The sequence below is a fragment of the Aplysia californica genome, unplaced genomic scaffold (assembly GCF_000002075.1).
Source record: "Aplysia californica isolate F4 #8 unplaced genomic scaffold, AplCal3.0 scaffold00025, whole genome shotgun sequence".
NCBI lineage: Eukaryota > Metazoa > Mollusca > Gastropoda > Aplysiida > Aplysiidae > Aplysia > Aplysia californica.
This window is the reverse complement of record NW_004797295.1, coordinates 645212-672920: the sequence shown is the minus strand read 5'-3', so window position 1 is coordinate 672920 and position 27709 is coordinate 645212. Positions and strand designations below refer to the sequence as shown.

General features: G+C 37.2%; 1 protein-coding gene across 1 annotated transcript; it reads left to right on the top strand.

Moving 5' to 3' along the window:
• LOC101849268 (condensin complex subunit 2) lies at positions 1-24163 on the top strand. Its single transcript, XM_005091027.3, has 18 exons — positions 1-285; positions 1956-2115; positions 2626-2722; positions 3096-3183; positions 3870-3956; positions 5264-5387; positions 5838-5908; positions 7075-7345; positions 8822-8904; positions 10575-10716; positions 11486-11576; positions 12322-12452; positions 14110-14348; positions 15467-15568; positions 16370-16531; positions 18105-18206; positions 19078-19266; positions 22030-24163. The coding sequence occupies exons 2-18, from the start codon at positions 1974-1976 to the stop codon at positions 22096-22098; spliced, it is 2190 nt and encodes a 729-aa protein (XP_005091084.1). The 5' UTR covers positions 1-285; positions 1956-1973; the 3' UTR covers positions 22099-24163.
• The last annotated feature ends 3546 nt before the right edge of the window (positions 24164-27709 follow it).

The window sequence follows — 27709 nt, the reverse complement described above, 5'->3', positions numbered from 1 at the left end:
TAGTAGCTTGAGATATGAGATGTTGGATCAATGTGATTAAATTTATGGAGAAAGCTGAAACTTTGTTATTGTTCAGCAGTTTAAGTCCAAATTGTAACATGAGGTACATACCGCTCTAATACCTGGCAAGCAACACTTCATTGTTTACGGAAATCGGCGAAGGCGGTATCTTCAAAGTTTAAACTTCAGCAAGTGACTTCAAAGCTGTTCACTGGAATTTTTTCCTCAAATTATTGTCACGCAAAGTCTAGATCTAGTTTCATTGATGTAATTACTATCTTTGAGGTTAGTTTATATGTTGTGATTAGTTGTACTAGACTTTGTTTCTAATGTAAACATTGTCAGATGATTGCATGTTTTGATGAGTTTCTTTCTCACAGCAGACCTGTTTTCGATAGAGACCATTTTTTCAAAAAAATTATGATTTTTGTTGTCGTCGGCGCTCAGTTAGCAAGCTGTGTTACGCAATTTAAATTTGTAGAATTGTCGATCTTTAATATTCATATTATAATGAAAGCTAACGAGAGTCATAATGGCTGATATTTTGCTCGGGTCCAGTCTTGCGGGCGGGGGCAACAACCTACAACAACTACAACAAATAGTTCAAAAGAATCTGCCGACGATCTGATGTCTCTCATTGTCTGCTGATGATCATTGTAGAGTTCTACGCCTAGCTTTAAAAGTTGTAAGGCAAGGGCTCAGTCTTTATTACCTTAAAATCATAAAGTAAGGCCTAGATCAATCTAAAATGTAGGCTAGTTGAGGGTGTAGGGTCAGGGAAGACTAATTTGGAGTTCAAATAAAGTGGCTATTCTCACCGGGGTGAGAATAAAAATACGATCTAGATATCTACCTCTCACCCCGGGTGAGACTTGCCAGCGAAGGCCATTCTCACCCGATGTGAAACAAGACCTGTTTTTCCTCATTTTGGAATACTGACTATCGGTGTGGATGATCAAATTGATTTTAAAAAGCCAAGAATTAGAAAGTCTAAGGTAAGATTGAAGAATACTGGACCAGCGGACTGACTTTGCCTAGCCTATTCTCAAGTGTCTCAACCTTAGGAATTCATGATTTTCCCCAGTTTTTATCTCTCAATGGAGAATCGCAGACTGGCACATCTATTCATTAAGATATTGTCAGGGGGGAGACCCCCCTTTTTATCTTACTTTTATGAACGTACAGGTAAAGCTGATGCAGGGAGGGCCAGTTTAGATAGATCTAGATCTAGTAACTGGATAGTAAAACTCACGTCTCGACTGTTATCATTATAATCGAAAAAATGTTAGTAAATCCTGGAAATATTTAGGAACAAGGGTTGGAAGTCTGAACGGACGTCATGCTGGACTCAATTCAGAGTCCGAATACAATTTTTGTCTATTCGGACTCGCGAATCCGAATAGTCACTTCGTTTACAGTAACTAGTCTACACTCTTACCAACAGAACTTTATCTAATGAATAAGCTACAAAGACAACAGAACTTTCAGATTCTTTTGTAGCCTACTTATTAAAGGCTCACTATGAGACCTGTTCAAGAACGAGGAAGAAGAAGGAAATGAGACCTGTGAAGATCGAACAGCTATTTTCCTTCATTTTCTTTCAACCGCATACACAGATAAAAGTGAGCAGGCTAATAGCTTTTTATGCAAGTAATATTACTTACTACATAATGTCATATATGACGCTTTCATTAATTTAATCACATTTTTTGGTAATTATGTATTTTTATTCTCAGGGTTGGGTAAAGGTGTGGGTGGGGACATAAAAGAAGTCCCAACATGACAACTCTAACTTCAATACTGTCATTCCAATTCCTTTGAATTGAACATGATAAAATGAGAAAGGAAATAATTCTCTACAGAGGCACATTGGTCTATTACTATTATGAAAAGAATTCCCTACTCATACTTCCTGAAAAGATGATGGTATAATTGATTTATATTTTATTTTTCAGCCTAGTCAAGACAAAACGATGTCACATCGTGATCCTTTATCAACATTGACAAATTCTCCTCTGACGCCAAAAAGACCTCCCCCAAGCAAATATGGATCTCCATCAACTAGCAGAGCAGTTGGATTGTCTAGCCCCACTCCGAACTTGGCCAACTTTGCAGGTTATTATAATTGTAACTTGGGATATGTAGTCATAATCTAAAATTCTTGATTGGCATGGTCCATGGGATGTACATTGATTGAATACATATTGTTCTAGTTGCGATAGGATAGAGAGATGTAATGTCTCAGGCACAATTCACAAGTTGCACAAAGTGCATTTTATTGATGTCCTCATAGCATGTTTAGCTATGCTCAGTTTTCAACATAACTTTGAAGTTTAGAACAACTGCCATGGTATCTAATTCTATTATTTTAGACATAATTTTGTATCAAGTGGTCTTTTTTCAATGTGCAGCTCTATACATCTATTAAAGCACTCCTTTGATGTTCCATTATCGTGTTTATTGTTTTTTTTAAATAAATGTATTCTTTGTATAGGTTTTAATGTTTTGTTTGTGCCAGAATAGGACTTTATGACCCATCCATAGATGATTAGTTAGGCAGAGTTGTTGTTTTTTTTCTAGACTTTGTGACGCTTTTTTGTTTTCTGAACAATAAAAATCCAACAGATCTTGATGAAGGCAAACAGAGGAAAGAACTAAGGAGGAGATCACATGGACATGAACTCCATCGCAAAAATCTTGGCAGCCCCTCCTGTTCCCCAAGGTACATAATTTTTTATTTTAAAAAAAATCTTCGGTGTATTCTCATGATATTGTGAAGGGGAGATGTTGAGTGCTTGATTTCAAGGTACATGTCTCAATAAGAGGGATGCTATATTATGGACTGATGATATTTTGATGGTATAGCAAGGATTTTTATATGTTAGGGAGACATGGGAATGTGTAGTGTATAGCATGCAATTTACCACCACTTCTAATGCTGTAAGATATTTTTTATTTAAGTTTTGCTTTCAGCTGATGAGAAACCGCATACTGAGTCCGAGTATTATTATTATTTTACAGTGTGTTATGTTATTCAATTACAAAAGTGCTCTCTGACTCCTGAAAAAAAAATAATGACTTCTGTATCATCACAGCACCAGGCCTTCAGAAGCCTTGAATGGACTTACAAGCACCCAACTTGCCAACCACTATGCAGACTGCATCAAGCTCTCCACTGAAAATGTAAAACATGCGTGATTTTTAAAATATATTCTCTTATTTAATTTGTTATTTTGATTATAATGAGTTTGTTTTGTTTTGGGTTTTTAAAAATTATTTTTCGAGAAGCAATTATTTAACATTGATTAAATAAACACTAATGTCTGTGCAACATGCTTCCTATTCCCTTTTCATGGTCACACATAATAAATATTTATTCTTTTTTGTGTGTGTGTAATTCTCCAAGCGGATGATTTGTAGAAGTAATCTAGATATAAAGGTACCAAGGTCATGGTATTTGTCAAGACTTTGAAATGGATTCAAAACTTCCTAAAAAAGACTTCATCAAGGTTGCCCAATCCATCATAAGCAAAAATGAACATTTCAGGAAATGTGTGAGGCTGAAAATAGCTACATCTGTGAAAATGTATTCCGCCAAAGAAAAGGAAAAGAATTGTCGGTTTCATTTATTCCACTTTTGTTACAGAATTACAACATTTTGCCTAACTAACACTTTCAGTCTTCATTTGGGTAATGTTTTTAGCTTGTTAATTAATGCTTTTATAGTATCAACAAATTTTATGAGCCTTTTCCAATTGAATTGCTGAGATGTCCCATATATTATTTGAGTTATAATATCATTATTTAATTGTTCAGTATAAATAATTCCATTGTTTCTAATATTTCCATTTTTGTATTATGAATTTCAGAAAATAAATGCCAAGAATGCCTTTGGTCTGCATTTGATTGATTATATGACTGAGCTTGTGAAGAAGAAAGAGTTGGAAAATTTTCAGGTTTGTAAATTGATAAATGATAGTTCTTTAGAAACGGTGTTAGTTGTTTTGCATTCTATGATGTTTTGAGTTGGTTTTTTTAACCGTGGTAATAGAGGAGAGCAACCCAGACCAACATCTTATCACTTTGCAGTCACTTGGCGCAATAAAGCACGGTGAAAATTATCCATTCAGTCACCTGCCAGGCGTGAGAAGTCAGTTGCAGTCGCTCTCCTGGCTGGGTGACCAGATAGTGTATTTTGTACTGCTGGCTGTGTGGCTGCAAAGTGTTAAACAAGGAAATTATTGGCGACTTTAAAATGAAGCAAAACTTCTATGTTGAAAGAAATTTGACCTTTCACTTGTCATGTCATATACTTTTGCGAAATATCTGGGGTTTTTTACTTTCTGGCCCTCTCATTCGAATCTTGTGCTTCTATTTTTGTACATGTACCTGTTCAAAAGTTAACTTACCTGGGATCTAAGGTAATTACCTACTGAAATTTCGAGGCTGAGGTTCTAATCTCAAAGGTCAGCCAGGCATATTGAGATCAGTAGAAGTCAGCTTGAAGACCAAATGATCTCTGTTAAGGTGCAATATTCTTGCCACCCTTCATATGATGCTGAGTGGTGACAGATGTTATGACTTAAACAGCATCAGCATCAAGTTTGAAGTCTGTCAGAGACACAGCCTGTGGTGAATTACTGACTACTGTCTTCTGGCACGATACCATTTCAAACAATGACCAACACAAACGGTGATAGGTCGTTTTAAGAATGTTGTACTTAAAAAGCAGTGACTTGTTCTTCAATCAGTCTTCTAATGATTTACTTGTTCTGTATGCCTAGGTAGGCTTTGAGATTAGAATCTCAGCCTCCAAATCTTTGCCAATGGAAAACCTTCCTCTGCCTGATCACCCCGGAAATAGAGAGACAAAGACTGAGATGACTTGGACTTTTACTGCGTTTGCCAATGTCGTGTATTGCTGAGATTTCCCTCCGTTGGACTCCAAATGGTAAAAAAAAAGTTGTGGAAGATCCACTGGGACAGAGAAACACTCAAGATCGAGATGGAGAAGCAAGAACAGACCTGAAGTTGATCAAACGTCAAGAAAAAAAGACAGGACCAAATGGTGATCTTTGGTGGCGGCTTTGTTAAAATAGATCGTCATGTGAAAAGGATTAAGTCAGTCTGGTCTTGGTCCAAGTGAAGATGGTTTGAAAAATAGTGATGATGATGGGAAAGAGGGCAAGTGGGATCTCTCTACTGTTTTCTTATGTTTTTATGCTTTGTTTCACTTTTGGTTGTCTTTTTTTGTCTTCACTAGGTTGCCAGTTCCACTCTTGATGCAAGTGTCAAGATTTATGCTGGCCGTGTTGACTTCATTCACACACATGCATACAAAGTCCTCAGTGGTCTTGGAGGGAATCAGTCCAAAGCTAATGGAAATGGTTAGTTATGGTCTTCAAGTCAGTTTACAGAAATTTATCATGCCCTAAGCCTGGGAAGAGGGAGGGGGGGCATTTGTTATTACACAGCACCAAAGGTGGACACTGTCTTATATTAAAATGGAATGATACATATTCATATAAGCATCTATGTTATCTCTCCTTCTCTCTGGGCCGTAATCTAAGAGCTTTTGTCTTTGCAATGACCTGTTTTTGTAGTACAGCATTAATTCTTGCAAATAAAAACAGACACTAATAAAAACGTGGAAAACTGTTGGGTTAGTCCAGTATTAGCAGTTCTTGAGTTAAGTTCATTTGTGACGCATGTTTAGTTTGTTTGGTCTTATAAGATAGGAGATTGCTTCTTAAAGATTCTGGAATGTGATATATGTTTTCTGGAATGTGATATATGTTTTCCTGCTTTAAATAATTTTTTTGGTTTTTATTTTGTAGATGAAAATGAAGATCCAGACAACCCCAATGAGATGGATGATGCTGCATCAAAGGCAAAAAAAAAGAAAAAGGTACACTTGTCTTTTCTTCACCTGTGTGCAGGTGTCTGAATGGAAATGTTATGTTTATTTTGCATTTACTGCCTAATGATAGATGCATGTTTCAATCTGGAGTAACTTCCTCCTTGAACTTTTTCTTGTTTTTATAGACCATTTCTGTTTGTAGCAGAAGTTAGAGAAGTTATCAAAATTGCTTTAATACAAGAAAAAGTATTTGTTTATATTTATGAGCCCAATATAGGAAAGAGGAAGAGTGGCAAGAGAAATCCCTAGCTAATGAATAACATCTCTTCTGATTAACACAAGAGAGGTAGTTTAATACTTATACAAAAACTGTTTAAACTTGCAACAGATTTTGTGTAAAAATGATGAATTCCAGGTGCCATTTGTCTTTCCTTACCCGGGGATTACTTGACTATTGAGGAGTGAAAATTTTGCCAAGGATCTTTCAGTCATAAAACAATGACAGTATTCTAATAGTTCATGGAAGAAATGAGAGAGCATCACTTCACCTTAATTTTTTTACATCATATACTTAAACGTTTGCAGGTTTGACATCACGTTGCATGTACATGTTTTTAGCATGGCATTCTACCTAATCTAGCTGTATTTATTCATGGGTAGTTTCCATTGCCACAAATACCCATGTGGCAGGCCTGCGCTTGACACATTACGCGTGCCTGTTGGGGCTTAAGGCTAAATCGAAGTCTACAGCACACCACAGCCCTCTCTCGCTTCACCCACTTCGTGTGCTTGCAGTGGTGTGGCTTGCATGGGCTTGCTCCATCACTCAAATCACTGCGTTACTCTCTCTCTCTCTCTCTTTCTTACTTTTTACACATTGTTAACGAGCCTTTGGCCCTGCTATAATCGATTAGGCTCCGATGAGGCCCTGTTATTGCTGATAACTTTTAATAGAGAAAAATAGTAGGAAAAAACTGGAATTAAAAAAGTCCGTTAATAACAGGCCTGTTATATGGTTTCGACTAATTGTTTCGTAAACTTGTTGAAAACACTGCAGTTTTACGTTGACGAAATATGAGGGAAAATTTGCGTTTGATAGTTTTCGTATATTGCTATTTAGGGGTCGCTGTTTTTTTAACATCATGAAATAATCGCTATACGTAATATTAGATGATGCACCGATTCAATTGTCTTTTCAAACTTTTGTATTCCAGGCAGGAAGAGCCCAGACTGTAGAAACAAACTTGAAAAACATAAATGCTGACAAGTTTGACTTGGAGTTTGAAGTGGACCCAATGTTCCAGATAATGTCCGCTGCCTTTGATGAAGGAGGTGCTAGTGGATTACTACTGAACAGACTGAGGTGTTATGATGACAGTCAAAGCCTTATCCTCGACTCCAGCACAAATGTTAACGTTGTTGAAGATGTTGAACCTGACAATTCACAAGAATCAAGAAAGTCTCTTGACATTTCTGCCCTGAAAGGTGTGCATGATTAACTTCAGTTAGTCAGTCCCTTTTATTTACCATCATAGTATTTTCCCCTGAGGATTCAGAATGCTGTCGACCCAGTTTTAATCTGTTTTCTTTCTAATTTAAAAGTTTGGTCGTGTCACAAGTGTCATCACAAAGAATATTCTTTCCTTTTTTATTTGTGCATTGTAAGGTGATTGTGTTTTTATTTTTCATCATTTTCCATACATCATGGGGGGGGTTACTGTTGGTAAATCTTAAATCTGTTCAGGGCAAAAGTTGGCAATTGTCTTACTGGTTCTCCATAAATTTTGTTCGACAGTTTGGCTGTTGCTCCTGTTTAGTGTGCATACCTGTATAGATTATATTTTAACCCTCGTCCTGCACCTGTATAGATTATATTTTAACCATCGTCCTTCGGGGGTCGGATTTATGTCGCCCGATAGGCCTATTTCAGCACCTCACCTGCGTTCTGGTCCCGAGTCAGTCTAGCCCCTGGCTCAGCGCACGCGCGCTGAGCACCATCTCCCATTGAATTCGGGTCCCGAGTTTGATCCGCATTCACGTAGCTCAAGTATGTGCCCATCAGTCTCTTAGAGTTTGTGTACATTTGTGGTCTTCTTCTTGAACTGCATGCGTTGGTTCGTAACCGAGGCATACGTCTCATTCAAAACATGCCAAGTTTGTAGCTCTAGATGTTTGTCCAATGAAATTATAGAAGAAATTGACCCACTTAGACATGAGGAGCTCGAAAGTATAGTCAGGAAACAAGACTTCCATTTTTCTATACAAAATCTTTCAAATGAGCTTGATTTTGTATGAAATGACACTACCTGATAAAAAATAAGCTTATTTGATAATTTTGAATACCATTGTGCAGGTACAAAGAGCAATTTGAGTGCGAAACATTGGGAAATTGACCTATATTATCCTCTTTCCAATCCCAGGTCATTCATAACAAAAAGAGCTTCTAGAAAGGTTATTCGAATGGGCGTAACTACTCCAAATGTCTTATCAGCTTATGAGAGGGGGTTATTCATGTGTTTGTAACACTTTATAAATAGAAAGCTATGAAAGAAAGAGCATTATTTTCATCGTCGATTAACACACTCCCACGGTATTCACGTAATCGGTTGCTGATAAGATTCGCATCTCAGCACAGACACAGGACAAGAGTTAAAAGATCTTTGCAGTTACTTATTTAAATGCGGATGTTTTGGATCTTTTTTTTCCACTCCCCCAACATGAACTCATCTATAGTCAACTGTAGTTATTTGTCTATTTTTATGTATTCAGCTGTCCTACACAGACCATTTTTATTCACACTTTGATGACAGGTTATGTCATTTAAAAATAAAAATCATGTTCACTGTTTTCTTGCCAAAACAAGCTGAAGTTTGTAAGCCTTTTATGCATGTATGTGTACAATGTGTTATGTGAAGCTTTGCTGGCTCTGTCAGATAATATTTTTTTGTTTTTTCTTTTCAGAATTGCTTGGAAATGTTAAGCTAGAAGATAGAAAGATATGCCCATCTCTCTGTGACTTTAAGTTTATGGAGTGGAACAAGGATGTGAGTATTTTGTCTTGGCTTTCAACCATGTCATTCTAAATATCAAGAGGAAATGGGTTTTCATTTTCTTGAATGGAAAATGACTGGATAGATTGAAAAATGTTATTTCATTTTTCTTTACGCGACCTTGGCTTGTAGCTTGCCTTTCCTGTGTGCATACACATCTTTGATACTCAAGATTGTTTTTATTTTATATTTCACAAAATAATGGGTGTTATTCAGTAGCTTCCAATTACGTCTTTTGAAGTTTGAACCTGTAGTGAATGTGGAAATGATCTGGTAGATATCCCATGTATTAATTTTATAGTCTTTCAACAGTTGTACTTTTTTACACTTTCAGAGCAAGATGCTGGTTCTTAATGTAGAAGTGTCTTTTTACTTTTTCACTTTTTCACTAAAGTACAAGCAGTGCTTCCACTCTTCCGTATTTTTACGGAATTCCGTACTTTCTGCCAGTTCCATACTTGTTCCTCCATCATTATCAATTCCCTCCGTAAAAAAAACTGCGATAGCGTAAGACTAGATATCTACTGAAATTCCGTAGCAAAAGATCCGTACTCGCCTTCGTGTCGTCTTGTATAAGCTAAGAATATTTACGGTAATTCTCTCGGCAATAAGTTAATGTTATAGAGACCTGCCAGATTGCACATTTCCTGCAATCGGCCATTATTCTGCTATGCCCCATGCGTTCATTGCGGGTGGGTCGGCAGTACATTTTTTACCTACAAATTGATCAAAGTCTGGCGAACTTTTTGTGCCGATTTCCTCCTTTCTATCATTCATTCACTCCTTCCGTTTGTCTATCTTCGGACTGTTGCCGCGGCAGGAAAATCTGCGCGTTGATCAAGTAAATTGACTTGTGGTCTTAGACAGGAAATTACTGTCAGAAAGAAACTTGTTTGCAAATTTGTTGTCTAGTTCTCGAGAAATTATCAATGCGAAGATTTTACTGCACGGGAACGCGATAAGGGCCGCAATGAAATAAATCATGCTTAAACTACTAAGATCAAGAATGATTCTCAGTGGTGTTCTGAGGTTGTGACATGCAACACTCAGAAGTGAAAATTGTGGAAAATTAGGGTATACGCTGGGTAACTGTATTGTGAAGGTACATATCTATTCATTATTCCCAGGTTTGCCTTCTGTCAATCGTGCGAAGACATATTAATTGAATTATAGTAGCAATGGAATGGGAACCTGCTTTTAAACATTGCCAGCAATGGAAAGATATGTAGTAGGTGAAAAAATCAAACAAGACAAAATGTTGGCTAACAAATAAATGTTATGGGTTGGAGGCAATCTCTTCAAACGGGCTCCCAAATGCCATTTTTAACCCTCTAACAGCCGTAAGTTTCAATTTCTTAGGGGGCCCACCGGGACTCTGTCCCTGGACCCTGCTGACAGAATTTTCCTTACTTTTCAGCTTCAGCTGGTGGGAGCACTGTACAAGAAAGCTTCATTTACATCTCAAAATTATAATGCATTCATCATGTCTGGATCACTATTTAGATAACGATATGTCCTTTATGGCATTTCCTTGCAATAAAAAAAAAATCTCACAGATAGTTGTGCTATTGAAGTTTCTTTGTAACACATTTTATTCACTGGATTTCTTCATAAACACCCTTTCTAGTTGGCGTTCAGCATGCAAAATATCTCCTTGCTTTCAGATGTCAATCATGCACAGGAAGTTCTCCGATTTTGCATTTGACCCAACAGCCGAACCTCAACATTTGCCTAGTGTTGAAGAAGAAGTTGAAGCCATTGCTCATGAGGAAATCGATGAAATGGACAATGTTGAAGACGAACCAGGTATGTGTGATGCTGTAGTGGTTTCTTAACATTTCTTAGAGTGTGTCAGTTGGTTTAAGAAAATGTGTTCCAGTAAGTAAGAGAAGAAAAGAATCTTTTCCTTTTCTCTGCAGAGAAGATTAATGTGGAGAATGTAAACTTGTGTTGCTTCAGTGAAATAGTAGCTCATTTCAAAATATGAACTGAATCATGTTTGTGTGAGAAAGAATGTCAGGGTGAAATCTTTTTTTTTTTTCAGTGTGGTTTTTTTTTTTTTTTCTTTAAATTGTTTTTTATAATCTTCCCTAGCCTGTTCATTTTTCATTGGCAGTATTTTTTTGCTTTAAATGTTTTGAAAAATAGATTTCTTGTCTTGTTTGGTAGTATGCCCTGAGATAGAAAGATGAATGTCTCATAAGATTGTCCAGTTGTCCAAATTGTCATTTTTCTGTATGTTGTGTGTGAGAAAGGTGGTGTGTGGTGCGCTTTATGTTTAATTTTTAGAACATTCAAGGTGTTTTCCCTACTTGTTATTCAGTGTGCTCAGTACTGATTAAAACAGATAGGTCTTTTTCTTTTGGTTTAGTAAAGGTAAAAAGATTTCCTATCATTTGAAGATTATTTTATCTAGCCATCAAGAATATGAAAATGAAAAGATATGAAAAGCATGGCTTCATTTTGATGGGGTTTTTTCCTGCAGTAAATTCCCTTTGATTGCGGTGATTGTTTTGTTACTTTGACCTCTTTCCCTCTACTTTATTGAAAATAATTATTTTTCTTTCTCATGCAGATGCTGGTAGCATTTCCAATGATTCAGGGTCTGTTACTGCCGGTGACACTAGAACTGCAGAGTTTGTAGAAAGTGCCTTCAGTGATCTCACGTAAGTAATATACTCAAACTATGTCCATGGCTGCCAACTTTTCAAAACCAAAAGACAGGCCCTACCCACACACGGGGTCAAAGGGATGGGCACTGGCCAAATAACCTCCGTCTAAACTCTTTACATACACTTTTTTGCCTTCAATGAATTCAAGCTTTTCAAAGTAGACCAGCAGAAAAAGAATTGGTTCACTGATTTATAAATTTTGTTCTCATTATTATTCGCAGATCTGGTCTAGAAAGTTCAGAATTTTTATTCAGAATCAGCAAGTCCATGAAAAGAAGTATTAAAAAACAAAGAATAGGTGTTTTCCGCTACTAAAACTTCTGTACTCTGACACTGAAAGTGGGTGGTTGGATGGTGCTCTGGTGTGGTTTGCTCCTTCTTTCCTTTCAAACATCTATCGTCCTTGTCTCTTCTCTTTTCTTTTTTGTGTTTGTTACTCTCTTGTAACACCTCTAATCTTCTGCACTTACATGACCTTATTGTGTTGCAAGTGCAGTAAAACTTTTACGAAAAAGACCTTGAAAAAAGTATTTAAGTGTGTTGTTTAACTACTGGTTCGCAGCTGTGTATGTTTAGTCTGAGCTTTTCAGTGCACTCCTCTAATTTTTTTTCAATTGTAACCAAAAGGCGTGTAACACAATTGTGTTACAAACACCTTAAAACTCTTACTATGACATTGATGTTAAGTTGTTTGCATAATTTCTGATTTGTTGTTCCTTCATTTGAATTTGTCATTTAGGCAGGGGAGCGTCGGGAAGCTGCGTCAGATCCTTGCTATGCAGCCTTCTGATTACTCTTATTTCAACAAAGTTTTGATGCAGACCTGGGCTGGTCCAGCTCACTGGAGGATAGCTGCAGCTGCCAAAACCTGTAAGTATATATATAGAGGCCATTATGGTTAGCATACTCCATGAGATGTTTATTATATGTTTGAGGTGTGATGTGGTCCATGCGGTTTGTCGTATGTAATTTTCTTCTTAGCTTATGGTTGTTCATCCTGTATGGCACTTAATGAAAGTTCTGCATGCATGACTAAATTTTTGTGCTCTGTTGTTGCCCTTGTTTTTTGTTTTTGGTTTGGTTTATTTGTTTTTTTTGTTTTGGGGGACGTGGGGGGAGGTCCCTCAATGTATGAGAAAGTACTCCAATTCTTTGTAATCAACTATCCCAATACTGTGAACATTCTCAAAAGTATCCTTAGCTTTCAGACTGTGAAAAAGTTTAGGTTTTTTTTTCATCACAATGTCAAGCATTTGTCTCAACGTTGTCTGCAATGTCAGGCAGTAAACCAGGATGGGATGAAATGACATTTATTCGGTTGACAGAATTATGAGCAGCAGCAACAATAACAGTCTTTAATAAACATTTTATTCAGTTGTTAAACATTTTGTTCTTTCCTATTATAATTTTTTTATAAAAATAGGGACACAGAAGTTTTTAATCAAGCTGTATAAAAGGGAATTTGTTGTTAAACATTTCGCAGTCTAATGTTTAAAAAAGAATGCTTAACCCTCATCCTGCAGGAGCCGGGTTTATGTAGCCCGATAAGCCTATTTCGGCACCTCGCCTACGTTCTGGTCCCGAACCAGTGTAGCTCCTGGCTCAGCGCACGCACAGCGCGCATTCTCTTACGTGTCATTCGGGTCGCGAGTCGGATCCCCATTAACGCAGGTGTGTGTGCGTCAGTCTGCTTGAGTTTGTGTGCATTTGTGGCCTTCTTCTAGAACCGCCTGCGTTGGTTCGTAATCGAGGCATACGTCTCATTCAAAACATGCCAAGTTGGTAGCCCTAGATGTTCGTCCAATGAAATTATAGAAGAAATTGACCCACTTACTTAGACATGAGGAGCTCGAAAGTATAGTCAGGAAACAAGACTTCCATTTTTCTATACCAAATATTTCAAATGAGCTTGATTTTGTATGAAATTATGCTACCTGATAAAAAATAAGCTTGTTTGATAGTTTTGAATACCATTGTGCAGGTACAAAGAACAATTTGAGTGTAAAACATTCGGAAATTGACCTAAATTATCCCCTTTCGAACCTCAGGTCATTCATAACAAGGTCCAGAAAGGTTATTCGAATGGGCGTAACTACTCGTAATGTCTTATCAACTTGTGAGAGGGGGGTTATTCATGTGTTTGTAACACTTTATAAATAGAAAGCTATGAAGGATAGAGCGTTATTTTCATCATCGATTTGGCTAACACACTCCCCCGGTATTCATGGCGAAAACACACGTTTCCCGGCGCGCGCGCTGTACACCAACAGTACACACTGAGTGACCCCGGTGGCCTGCCCGGCACGTCCGACGTAGTCAGTTGCTGATAAGATACGCATCTGGGCACAGACGCAGGATAAGAGTTTTAAGTCAATCAGATTCAGAACAGCTGTTTTCTTTCTTTATAACATTTAAGTGATTTAAAACCATAAAAGAATGATTGTGTTTTAGTCTTTCTTTCATTATGTTGGTTTCTGTTCCATTTATTGATTTTTTTATATTGTGCATCTATTCAATGTTTGTAAAGCTGCAGGTAAAGGTAGTGACGGCAAATCCCGGAAAAAAAGGCAGAAGAAACCCCCATTGCGCCTGACTTATTCTACAAAAGAAACAGATCTCGATAAACTGTTCAAGGTCTCAAAGGCGACAACTGTTACTCAAGCCACTTGGTCCAAGTACACGAAGAAAAGAACAACCCTCCCTGAAGACCAACAGCTGGATAGTCAAGATATGCTGTTCCGTTTGTTTCACAAACCTCACATAATGGTAATTTTTCTATAACGAGTGCGTTCAAGTACATATAATTCAGAGTAACAAGTTTTTGTTGATCCATGTCAGCAGACAAGCAGTAGTATGTGCTGCTGTAGTATGGTAGTTATCTTGCATTTTGACCAATTAGGACTGTTCTGTAAGCTTTATGAGTTCTTTGTTACTCTCAAGGTATCAATTTCCTTCATATTCATTGAAGTTTTCTGAACCTTGCTTCTTCGTACCAATGATGTAACAACATGATTTAGATGTTATGAGATGAAGTAAGGAAGTTGAAGGATGAAAATATTTACTCTGGTCCTGCGGATAAGCATTGGGCACCTCTGTGACCCACTTTCATTTCCCGACAATCATTCAACCATGCTCCTAGAAGAGCCGAGGTTAGACCACAGTCGACTGGAAAACATGCATGGCAAGTTGATGACACAGTGTCAGTGATGAGAACTAAGTTGTCTTTCTTTTCACCAGACCATAAGATGTTGAAAATAACCCTTGTAGTACTTCTAGAAATTCTCAAGTGTTATACTAAGTTTGTCTATTTTTAGAATATTCATTTGATACTCATGTACAAGTGAACTTTCTAAAAGTAGTATGAGTTGCATTAGGGATGAAATGATATTGTGTGTTAAAGTATTCTAGTTTGAAACACATGAAAATGGTGTTTGGGTTGAAAGATAGATTTGATGTTTCCTAGACCCTTTCAAGCTTGGTGTGTCTAGATGTCAGGCTCAGTAATTTGAATTCAAATTTCATCGGATGAACAAAAGTAGCATCAGTACTGACTCTATGCTTTGTGAAACTCGACATTTCTTGGTATGCACACAAACACAAGCAGACATGCGTGCACGCTTGCACCACTTCACTTGCACAGATGTATGGAATCTGGGGCAAAGTGATCATGCATAATAAGCGATCGCACAATAACAGGACCAGGTGGAACTTATTGTGGCCAAAAACATGGGACAAGCAGGATAGGGGTTCACATAAATGTTCATGGTAATTTTTAAAAAACATGGTTCTTTCTGTATTCCTCATGTGAAGGCCCATCATTGAGAATGGAGTGACTTTTTTATTTATGTAAGATTTATGTGTCAAGTGCTGTTTTCTCTCTACAGATCAAATGGCAGTCTGGAGATTCCATTGGAGTAGATGAAGGCATTGACAACTATGACTACAACAACAAAAATGATGTGGAAAACTTTTGCCCACTTGTTCGGGTAAGAGTAACAGGATCGCTTTTGTTAGGCAAAAGATGTCAACTATTTCTGTGATGGCTTTCTGATTATTATTGTGTCTAGTTTTGCTTTTTGTTTGTTTTTTGTTTTTCAAAGAAACAGATGATAATTATATGAAGCTCTATGTTATGAGAGCTTATTTTGTGCATTTTTAGATTTTGACAAGAAGCCTTTGACAGAAATATTAGATTATATGTGAAGCTCATTGTTACTATTTGATACGCAATTAGTTAGCATTTATGTGGAATGCATTGCAGACTTGCTCAAATATAATTCTAGAAAATAGCAACCTCGAATTTCTTTTGGGGAGCAAATCTTAAAACTTATGTGCAGGTAGACAGTGCCTATGTGGTTATGTGTTTTTTTCTGTGAACTGACCTGCTTTATGCTTTATGGAAATTTTTAAAGTTTGAATTGTTCAGCCGTGTAATGTTACTGATGAACAGTTCTTGTCAGTTTCTAACAGTCATTACTCACATGTTGTTTTTTCATTGGTCTTATGAATTGGAGAATTTATTTGTAGACTATCTGTTATGAAGGTGAATGCTTCTCTCTCAAGTGAAAGAAAGTGCTTAAAGGGCAATGAAACAGGAGGTAGTAACTCGCCTAAAAGTTTGATGAAGTTTAAAGTGTATTTTTTTTAAATGTGTTTTTGGATTGAAGGGGGAGTGTTTATAATTTGTAGTTGAATGGTTAAAAGTGAATGGTATTTTAAAGGGTCAAGAAGCATTTAACAAGCTTTCTTACGTATTTTGTGAACGCTCTGATTCCTTCCTCAAACAGGGGGACAGTGATGATGAGTGCTCAGGAGGCTTTGACCTCTCCAATGAAGTGAACTTTGCCCAGGCCTCACAGGACAACATGTCTCAGCAAAGTGAATTCTCGGACTGTGATTTCAACGGCACAGTCCTCACCCAGGACAAACTTGTCGCTGCTCCCCATAAGGTTTGCCATTATATTATCTATTTTGCAAAAACTAAAAACTTACTTGTGCAATTCTGTTTTCAGTCACTGCAGCCCAACACAAATAAATTTTCTATGACTCCAGTTTTTTTCTTTGTGTGTTCCACAACAGCCCAAGTCAATTTTTGTTGCTGCTGTTTTGAACTGAAAAGCTTATTCTCTATTTATATATTTTTACTTCTGTTAACTCATTGACTACCAGCCATTTAGGCCTGAATGAACCCCTGGATACCAGCCAAGTGAAGGTTATTTTTAAAGATTGATACTGTAAGTACCTATTTTAAGATTTCTAATAAAATTGCATTTTATACATATGCAAATAATGTTTTGCTTTAAAAGAAGCAAAAACGGATAATTGTAATTAGTTTTAGATTTGTGGGTTTTAAATTTTAGCTTTTTTTTTCCCCCCTCATTATTTTTCAGACTTGAAGATAAGATAATCATGCAAAACATTATTTTTTTAAAGTGGGGGGGAATATTCAGGATGTTTACCACTGTCATGGAATGAATCAAGATTATAAATGTGAATAATGTTGCAGCTATACCTGTTTCTCTTTCTGCTTTCATTAACCGAAAGTCACACTGATTGTGTCCATGTAAAATTTAGCAGCGTTTAACAAATTTTAACTGTGGAACTGATTTAAATTGACATGAAAATGGCTGTAATTTCAATTACTGAACCCATGGTAACAACATTTGATCTGGTAGTACTATTGGTGCATGAAAAACTGTTCTGAAGTTCAATATGGCAGGGAATGTGAGTTAGAATAGTTAGATGTAACAACAAAGCAGAAATATATATATATGGCAAATGTTGTGATGATGGAAGTTGATGAGTGGATGAATGTGTTTCATGTTATATGGTAATGACAGAAAAAGATACGAGTCAAAATATTGATAGAAGTGATATAATTTTTCTCGGTGTTTTCAAAACATCAAGAAATGATACTTTTGAACTTTAATGAATGGGACAAATTGTGGATTGCTCTACCAGTAGGTACCTTGAGGAGAATGCAAAGTATATTTCTTTGAAATGTTTGCATATCCCTTTGCTATTGCTATCATTTTATTCTCTTTGCTTTCCCTTCTTGAATCTTCAGGATGCTTTCTACTTCATTCAATTGGCAAGTTTCACCTATATATCCAGTATTTACTACTAATTTACCTATTCCGCACATTTGCCAGTTGATAAGTATGGAGGACACACGACAGCACCAAACTGGTTATTTGCTTGTAGCAAGTAGAAAAGAGGAGTGAGAAAAAATATGTGGCCAGTAGGCATATGTTTTTCCATTTTTGCTGAAAGCCATGGGAGTTTTGTAACCTCTGGCCTGAAAAAAACATTTTGACCAGATATAATTGATTTCGAGTAAAATGTGAATAAAAGATAATGTTTGTATTTCAAGATTTTTCTGCTCTATTTACTTTGCCTACTGCTGTCTTTTTAATGCACTTCTTGGTCACTGGCAGTGGTTTTAAGCTGTGAATGCTCATCAAAATATGGATAAAAGTGTTCCTGTGGAAAAAAACTTACGTTTGCTATTTGTCTCTGCAGGTCCAGAAAATTGACATCAAGTATGCTAAGTCAGCCAAGCGGGTTGATGTTAGAAAATTGAAATCTACCATGTGGCATATACTTACAAGGAAAGAAAAGCTTGTAAGTCCCAACATCTAGTTGTATGGATGTTTGTTGTCAAGATGACATTCATGTTCATAAATTTACGTGTTGTGTGTGCTTCTTTGCGTTAACACTCAGTACTTTGAGACTGGGAGTGTTGCCATGAGTGTCTGAAAAGTGGTTGTTTTATTTCAAGTTGTTGGTTTTTTTTACAATTTTTTTTTCTTTACCTTGAAGGTTTCCATGAAGAAGAAAAAACCCTGCTCTCATAGCCTAAGTCCTTAGTATGGTCAAAGAGTCTACATAACAAGAGGGGCCACTTCTCTCTTTGAGCCAATTAAAATAGTGTCCTCAAAATTCGGTGGCACCCTCTTCGCAAAAGCGCACCTTTTGCGAACAGAGTTATCCTACTTGAGTTTAAAAAATCAAAGTGAAACTAGCAAGTTTTTGAATGAATTTCGGAAGAACGCTTTTTTAAAATGGTTACGCTGACAAAAAACCTCTTCCGGAAGAAAGGATGATTGTTTTCTTCGTTTAATTTGACTTTAGAATGAAAGACGAGAGGTCATTAAAATAAAAAAAACCCTAAAACTCCGCACTGAACGAACCCGAACTGCTGATGAACAGCAGTCGATCTGCGCACGCAAGGAGGTGCTATTCCTATTCTTCTTCTGGAAAAACGAAAGAGAGCTTCAAAACAGACTGCAGCGCCATCTGAAGCAGAGAGCGAACTTCCTGCGGACACTTTTTTGGCTGAGTGGCCCATCTTGTTATTTACTATCTTTGGTATGGTTCACTTTCATGGGGTTGGTTGTTTTTTAGAAAAGTATCATGACCTTCCTATATTTTGTTTGTTGACCTCACTGTTACTCTAATCCTTGCAATTTTCTCTTCATTTTCTTCCCTCCAGCAAGCTGATGTTCCTTTGCCGGTGCCAATAGCACAGGATGACACATTGTCTGACAATGGTGACATGTCCGGGCAACAAAGTTTCAGAGTCCTAAAAGATGTTCTCCCATCCAATATCTCATCTGGCATGGCCAAAAACCTCACTGTGCAAACAGTATTTGCCTGTTTACTATATCTGACCAATGAAAAGGTATAGAAAAATAACGAAAAAAGTGCATTTCTCAAGACAATATCAGAGAAAAATAGCAATTCATTTAAACAATTAGAGAGATCAAAACAAATTAAATTTAATCTGTTTCTATGCAGTTTACTAATTCATAATGTGGCACAACTTAAGGCATAAACTTTGTCATCGATTTATGTGTCTGGTGGCGTGAATTGTTCATTATATAGCAAGGTAAATGTTTGTTCCTTTTCAAAACTTAAGGTATCTGATGTTTTATTTTCATCTTTTAAATCTTCCTCATTATCCCTTTGGCCTAGTGTAATGGAACATAAACATAGTTTACAGTATACCTCTCACGGTAGCAACATTTTTGCTTTGATCAGGCAACAATCATCTTACTGAATAGGCTGAGCATGCAGGTTTATGCACAATATAAGATACTAAAAAAGATATCCACAAACCTCTTTTGCTATCATGATAGTCAGTGAAATGGGTACAAAGGATTTTATTTTTGTTACAGTATTCTCCGCCTTAGCCCTAACTCTGGCAAGTGGTTTTAACAGGAATTGCAGGGCTAATCAGCCAAAACGTGCACATGCTTTACAAATCAAATTTATGGACTTGTATCAAATAAAAACCCTACAAAAGTTGTTTTTTTTTAAAGATAATTGAATGAACTTTTATATTTTGCCTTTGAACATATGATTTGATTTAATTTACAAGGGGTTATGTAACTTTGAAATCCAAGATGGCTGACATAAAAAATGAACATGCTCATTCGCATATTCACCAATCTAATGTATTTCATGTTATAAAAAATGTGAGATAGCAGAAATATGGGTTTTTCAATTACCTTTCAGAAAATGTATAGTTTTGTTTGAGAAGAACAGGTAATGAGTTATGACTGTTTCAATTTGTCATGTGGTTTGTTTCGAGTGCAGCTGATACTCGCTACTTTCATACCGTACTCAACATAAAAACACTCTAAGTACTGCCAAATATGGTTTTCAGCAATCTGCTGGTAGTCTGTAATATTAGTATAGCAAAAGGAACCTACTTTACTCTATAGCTCTCCTTTTTCTGCCCATATTAGACTCCCAAAGGTAGTAGAATCTAGTGTTCCATTTGAAAGAGAAGTTGGGGCAGGATGAGAACTGGTATCCCCATTGTCAGTCAGATCTAATCCCAATTCTTGACTGAACACCAATAAATCCACCACTAACAGTGTCTGAATTGCTTTTCCTAGTCAATTCACTTTCAAATGTATCCAAAAAAGATCGATTTTTGGCCATTTTAGACCCACATGAGTAGCACAAGAGATAGATCTACACTGGCATTAGTGGCTTGTGTCCTGATCAACATTCAAAACATCCCTCTGTTTTGAAAGCAAAATACTCTTCTTCTAAGCAAGAATGGTAGAAATATTCTGATTGGTTGAAGGTTAGCCTTTTAGCCAATCACTTTAGGAAGCCCCAAATATTTAGTTGGAAGGCAGAAGCAGCAGTTTACTATATGGTCCTATGAGATTGGCCCTGCCAGTTTCATGGCAGGAAATGAGCCGATCTAATCGGCCCTTGCCAGAGTTAGGGTTAACACACAGTGCTCGGGAAGGCCCCTAAGAGTGTGTTTACACAGAGCGTGCGTTTACATGAACCTGTGCAAATGGAGGAATGGACACTATCATCTCATTTCATTGATATTTTAGTGACCCCCCTTGGGGCTGATGAGTCATTTTGGCCGTTTTGTGACGACACGTGACTGTTTTGTGAAGGATTCCCCGAAAGTGGTAATGAATTATAAATACAAAGGGGTTGAATGGGGGGGGGGGGGGCAGGAAAATTAATTCACTGTACTGATATGCACTATAAAATGTCAGAAACAGATATGAGGAAACTGTTCGTGATAGATCTAGTCATCGGGAAAAGCTCTCAGGCAGGTGGCTCAGACGACTTTCCAATTCCAAGCGACCAATCCCGACTGCCTGTCATCTATTGCAACTCAGTAAATGCATGGATGATATCAGACTTTTCTCTTGTGATTCCTTGAACAAGTAGGTTATAAGTTCTTTAAGTGCAGTTGATTACTTAACTAATCTTTAATAAGAGGCCAATCTAGTGTTTTACAGCATCCATGCGTGTTGCGCGTCACAGGTCTAACTAAACATGTATCCTGTCGCTCAAACACCAGTCAGAAATCTTCTCTCAAAGACGCATTTCGAGTGACCAATCAGAAGGCATTTCAATCCCCCTATCCTCCCCAACATATCACCCAACCAGTTCTAGAACTATGTGTCAGTGGATAGTTGGACGAGAAAACTGTCCATCGCTCTCTTTGTGGTGAGGGTCAGTCTCGCAGAATACAGGTATCCGGTTGTCTAGGCGTCTAGAGCTTGTCTTTTATGCAAGCTGTGTAGGCTGCAGCGAAAATTTTCCCTAGTCAAGCTTTGCCTGTCAGCGTGTTTCGCGAATTGAAGCGTGCGTTTAGAAGAAGTGACCATGCATTTGTACGTCTAAATTAGGAGAAAGTTTTGTCATATGACGAAAGTGTGCGTTTGACTGGAGCGTGCCTTTGTGTGACGTGCGTTTAGGCGGAGACTATTGTATTTAGGAAGGAAATGAAACGGGGATAACCAGATACACTGCTGTGTGCTGTGCTTGAGGTTCACTTTATCTGAGGCTTTCATGAATGCTGTGGAATTCTTTTTCTACTGAATGCCCTGTAAACCAAATCATTTTGTTCTTGGTCATAAAAAAACTGATTGAATTTTTTTTTAAATCTCCATTTCAGACGCTCAAGCTCTCCAGTTCCAGCAATATGGACGACATTTCTATTGAACAAGACTCCAGATCATCTTAGCCTCTGCTTGAGGATTTTTTGAGTTTTTTTTGGGGGGGTTACTACTTTATTTCATTTTCTCTTTGAATACATGCTGTTTCTGTGTTGTCTCCTGTCTTTGCTTGGTTATTTCATTTTATTGCCTCTGTATTATGTGGCTCAAGTCAGGCGGTAATAGGTAAATTTGTTGTGTTTTTTTTTTTTTGGGGGGGGGTGTTGTAAATCGTCACCTTATTGTATAGTAGTACCTGGCTTTTTTTTTTTGACAGTCCTGAATTTTTTTTGTTGTGATCAATTTTGTGATTCTGTTCAAGTTGACAACTTTTTCTTTGTGGTTTGATTTTCATACCAGATATTTGACTCTTGGGTGAGGTTTTAACACTGTAGTTACATAATGCCTGATGTATATCCTCTGATGTCAAATATGACATGCCTGTCTTGAACTGTAGATCTTTGTGTTTCTCCATTGTTGCAGAGGCCTCAGCCCCTTTATGATCTGTAGAATTTGATTTATTTTTTTGTTTTTCATGGGTTCTTTTGGTGGGGGGGTTACCTTCACCTTCCTTGAAAAATGCAAAATAGAATAAGTTTTATGCCCCTTGCAACACTGTAAGATAATAAGAGGCTGGACCTTCAAATTTTATTATCCGTCTCCAAAAGTACTAAACCAAATGGGAAACTTCATGTAAAATGTCTCTCCTAAGGACACGGCGTTGGACCAAGCTGAGCCTCAAACCCTCGAACCGACAATCTCACATTTATGAGTCTGGCAGCCTTACTACTAGACTTCCAACACCACCACTCTCCTTGTCCCTTTTCCTTTGATGTTTTTCAATCATCTTGATAATGTAGCCCTAGTGTTTCTACCTTTATTTTGGTAAAGTTTTGCATGTAGGCCTATAATCCAAATTCAGAAAGCGTTTTTTAAACTGAGATGCTGTTGCAACTGTATTGGGGAAAGAAATACAAATATGAAATTTCATACCTTCCTATGGTAAAAAAAATTATCACAAACTGACAAAGCCATCTAACATGAAATTCCTGCCATCTAACATGAAATTCCTGTGTGTTAACATGAAAAGATTTTAAAATAAATCCCCAACTTTTTATTTGAGTAGTAACATGAAAAACCATCAATTGAACAGCTACAACCTCACTGGACCTTCATTCTGTGCAGTCAAGGCATCTGTCTGGGGTTGAATGTTTCCCTTTTTTCAGTTTCCTAAAGTGGTCAGATCTGCATGTGTTCCGATTACACACAAAAAAAAGATCACACAAGGTCCAACAAGCCAACAAACAGTAAGAAAGGCACCTCATTACACTTCTACTTCATAAAAGCTGAAGGCTGAAGACAACAAATAGTGAATTTTGCAAGGGAAGGAAAGTTGTCAGATCCCCCAACAAAAGTCTCCAGCCAACATGCACAGTCTGTTTTTATCTTGCTACCTCTGTCGTGAACTCAATTCATTAAGATAAGATACATCTTTATTGTCCAGATCCTGGCACATTGGTTTGGTGTTTCACCACGTGTACACACACACACACACACACACACACACACGCACGTAGGCTTACAATCACACGCATAAAAAATTAGCAGTAATATAAAAAATAATCGTAAGCTAGATACACACTCAATGTTATTTTGATGCATGCTCTAAGGTCGTAATTCATTGGTGCATTACTTACACTTGTAGCACTATGGTCAAACATTAATCAAAAGTGGTTGGGAAGTTCCCTTCTATATGTTTTATTTATGCCATTGAACATCTTTAGTCAATCATAATGAAAGTGGTGGGAGAAGTAAATTGTATTTAAAGTTAAAGAAATATTGTTAGACTTCATCAGGAAATAAATGGGCCCACTTTTGTGAAATATTTAACACATGTATAAATTTTTGTTTTCTCTCAAATTATGTTTATTTTTATGAAGTTTTAAAATGTAATGTGACTCCCATAGCTTGACAATACACTGTTGGGATGTTCAATATTGTCAACATTTGCATGAATGAATTGGATTCTTAGCTTACGAACTAAAATTGTATTGTATTACATGTATGTAATAAAGAATGCTACGATTTTAAGAATTATCTTCTGCATCTTTTTTTTTGTGAAATTTTTAGTTTTATCACTTGTCTGTTGTATTTTAGTGTTGATATTTCAATGTGGAAAAAAAAAGTCAAATCTGATAGGCGTCATAATTATGTGTAGTAGCAAAAGCAGGCCCTACATTTTAGTTCATCTCTGCATGACCTTCACTGGGTTAAAATGCTTCTCATCAGACTCAAATTCTTTGAGCTCCTTGTGTTACATCCAGTGTATTATAACATTGTTGCTAGTTTGGGATGTCTCTAAATGTACATTCACCCTCATAAAGCACCAATGCTCCAGAAGAGAATTGAGAATAAACCAGAACTCTTTTTGTAGGCCTATACAGTCAAACCTGTGTAAGACGGCCATCCATTGTCAAGGAGAAAAGTGGCCATATATAAGACAGGTGGCCGTCTTAGGCAGGACTGATCAAGATGAAGAAAACAAACCATTCCCATCTGAGGTCCCAATCTAAAGTAGCCGTGTTGTTTTTGTTGATGTTGGTTTGTATTTTGTTTGCAATTTTTATTTTGTTGCTGATTTTGCACAAGGGTGACAATAAGACGAAATGTACCAGACGAGGAAGACCGAGTGCCATGTTAGTTAAACAAACACATGGGTCGCCAACACTCGGAGAATGAGCGACGCTTCTGTCGCAAGTTCAAGTTGACGTCCTTTGTTACTTTGTTACAGACTGGGTAAACAGTGACCACTCATCTCACTGACGATTTGTGTATGAGTTCTGGGCGGGACTTATGGCTTAAGAGGGATCACACGCTTACCTCACCAGCAGCTGAAAATTGGTCGCTATTGGTCAACAGTGGGAGGGGCCTACGCAACATGATCGGTTGGAGGGACTACCTAACAACAACGACAGGTGTTTGGATTATGACAGCTCGCCTACAACACCAGGGGCCAATTCACAGTTTATAAATATAAACAAAACGTAATGGAGTCACAAAGGTGGCCATCTAAGCGTACTAAGACAGGTGTTATAGCTTAGTGTGATACTTGGAGGTCCAAAATCGATAAGAAGAGTAGGCTTCGGCCACCACCTACGCAAATTTCAAAATTAATTCCTTCCAAAACCGAAAATGTTTAATAGTTCTTGTGCGCTCATATGACCTGATGCAGTTGCTAGCGCCGTAAAACACTCACCAAACAAACACATCAGATTATCACTAGCTGAAATACAGTCATTTCTACACTGAAAATAATTGAGCATCTTGTCTAAATCATTAATCTTCACTAACAACCCTCAAGTAACACAAATCATATAGTCTTACAGTACATTCTGTATGCGCTTCACTTCAAGATAATGAAACAGAAGAAAGAGACACTAAGTAAGACATACGTGTGTCAATTGCAGGCCAAAGAAAAGCATCCACATTGTACTTGTACTGTTCGCCTACATTTATCACACTCGCTAATCAGTTTACACAATGTATAGGTCTAGTGATGCAAGGATGGCGAATGTGTAAGTCTGCCTTCAACAATCATGGCTATTTGAGCAACCCTCTTCGAACTGAAAATGTGACACTGACAGTCCCACAGATTTCAACTTTCAACACAGACTCCGCTGAGCTTGTATATGGGGTATATATTATATAATATGTATAATTTCTGTCTGTACATTGGACTGCAGACAAACTATTGAATTCAAAGAAATGAAAGGAATAATCCAACTCCAGCATTTATGATGTAATAGTTAAGCTTTTTATATTACTACATGCAAAAAACTAAAGAACATTTCCCTGTAGGGAAGTTGTTTTATCAAGTATCTTTGTCTGTCTGCTGGAACACAGTAAGTATCCTACTCAATCAAGCTTGGCCCTGACAGTGGTGACAGGTAGAGTCGAGGCAGGTCACTTCGTCAATTACCTAAATTGAGTTGATGAAGAATTACAGTTTAACTAACAATCACAAAGACGTACTGCTTTTGTGCACACAAAACATGTAATCTGAGCTTCTGGTGCTCTGACTGAATAACCTTTTTTAAACAAAAATGTTGGTATCAATTTTTTTTTTAATTTATCAAAAGTATTAATTTAGAGTTTTATTTTGTGTCACATCATTCTTTGGACATGATTATATAAATGGCATAGTCCTGAATTGAATTTGTTTCTTTTTTAACGCTTCTACTTATGATGTATCAATTGGCTGTGAGTAATGTGTGGAGAAATGGGACCATCTTAAAAAAAACAACTAAATTCATATATTATACATATTAATTAACATAATTTAACAGGACTTATATTAATTTAATGGTTTCTCCAGAAGAATTACAAATCTTTTCTGGCATGTTACTTTCGTCCTTTAACTCTCAGAGATCAGATATTTTTTTTCAATTGATCTTGTCAGAAGCTCGAGGTTCTGGGCCTCAGAGGTGTCTGAGTGAATTGACTCTAAAGTCCCATTTTTAAATTATCCTTTTCAACTCAAATCAAAACCAAGAAAAGGATTTTAACTGTCATACATAAAGTATAAAGGTATGGTGCCTGCTTCACATGCCAAAGATATACCTTCTTTTTTATTTGAATTAGTCTGTGTTTGTATGTATGTAGGCATTTAAGAGTTAACACTCTTTTGTGGTAAAAATCTGATCTCAATAAAGTATCTACCACCTTGTCTTCTCAGCTGAGATCCTGTGTGTACCCCACTCATTGGGCACTGTGGCAGTTAACGAAGAAATCTAAATCTGCATTTTGGCAAAATCCAGATTTCATCCTAACCAAAAAACTCTTAGTAAAATAATTACTGATAATAGTAATAGTAAATAGTGCAGTTGATACCAGAGTCATACACATTGGCATCCAAAAGAAATTTGAAAATGTAATCACACAATCTTCATGTCAAAGCTTTGCACTACCCGCTCATGCAGCATACCAATTTTAAGCTAAATAGATTCTGCATCATCTGACACATAAGTATTTCATCTATGTTGCGAGCCACATGAGATATGGTCACTCAAAACTGATCTTAAAAAATCAGATTTGGCAAAATTTGACTTTTGGACGCCACTGTAACTGAACCTTTTTTTTTTTAATAGTAGAGAGTTTTACGGCGCTCGCAACTGCATAACATCATATGAGCGCCAAGGGGTGGGTGTCAAGAGAGAAGTCTTTACGGGGAATCATGCTCACCTCTCTAGCTTCAACAGCACATGGTCTGCTTCGACTATCAAGGCACCCCGGAAATAGCAGGATACAAGAGTGTGACAAACATACAAAATAAGTAGAGGAAAATGACAATAGTAAGGATTAGGAAAGAAAAAGCAGCAGTTCCCTGCTACAGATCAGGCACAGTTATGAGCGTGACATGATGAATCAGCCCATTTACAATTCTACTGTGCTTGAATGAGAAATGTCCCCCATTTCATTGGGAATGGCCTAAAGACAGTACAGTCAGCGGCACTGCCCCGGCGGGAGTAACTCAAAACCTCTGTATGTGACAAAGTTTGTACGGTTAATCCACTGCATACCAATTATACCACAAATACGCAAAATGCAAAGAAAGCATGAATTCAGAACAAAAAGAAATCT

Bases quoted from the DNA above. Each gene is read 5' to 3' on its own strand.
- LOC101849268 (XM_005091027.3), top strand. From the start codon at position 1,974: ATGTCACATCGTGATCCTTTATCAACATTGACAAATTCTCCTCTGACG. The intron at 2,116-2,625 runs GTTATTATAATT...AAAATCCAACAG, and splicing joins GAACTTGGCCAACTTTGCAG to ATCTTGATGAAGGCAAACAG. The intron at 16,532-18,104 runs GTTTGCCATTAT...TTGTCTCTGCAG, and splicing joins TTGTCGCTGCTCCCCATAAG to GTCCAGAAAATTGACATCAA.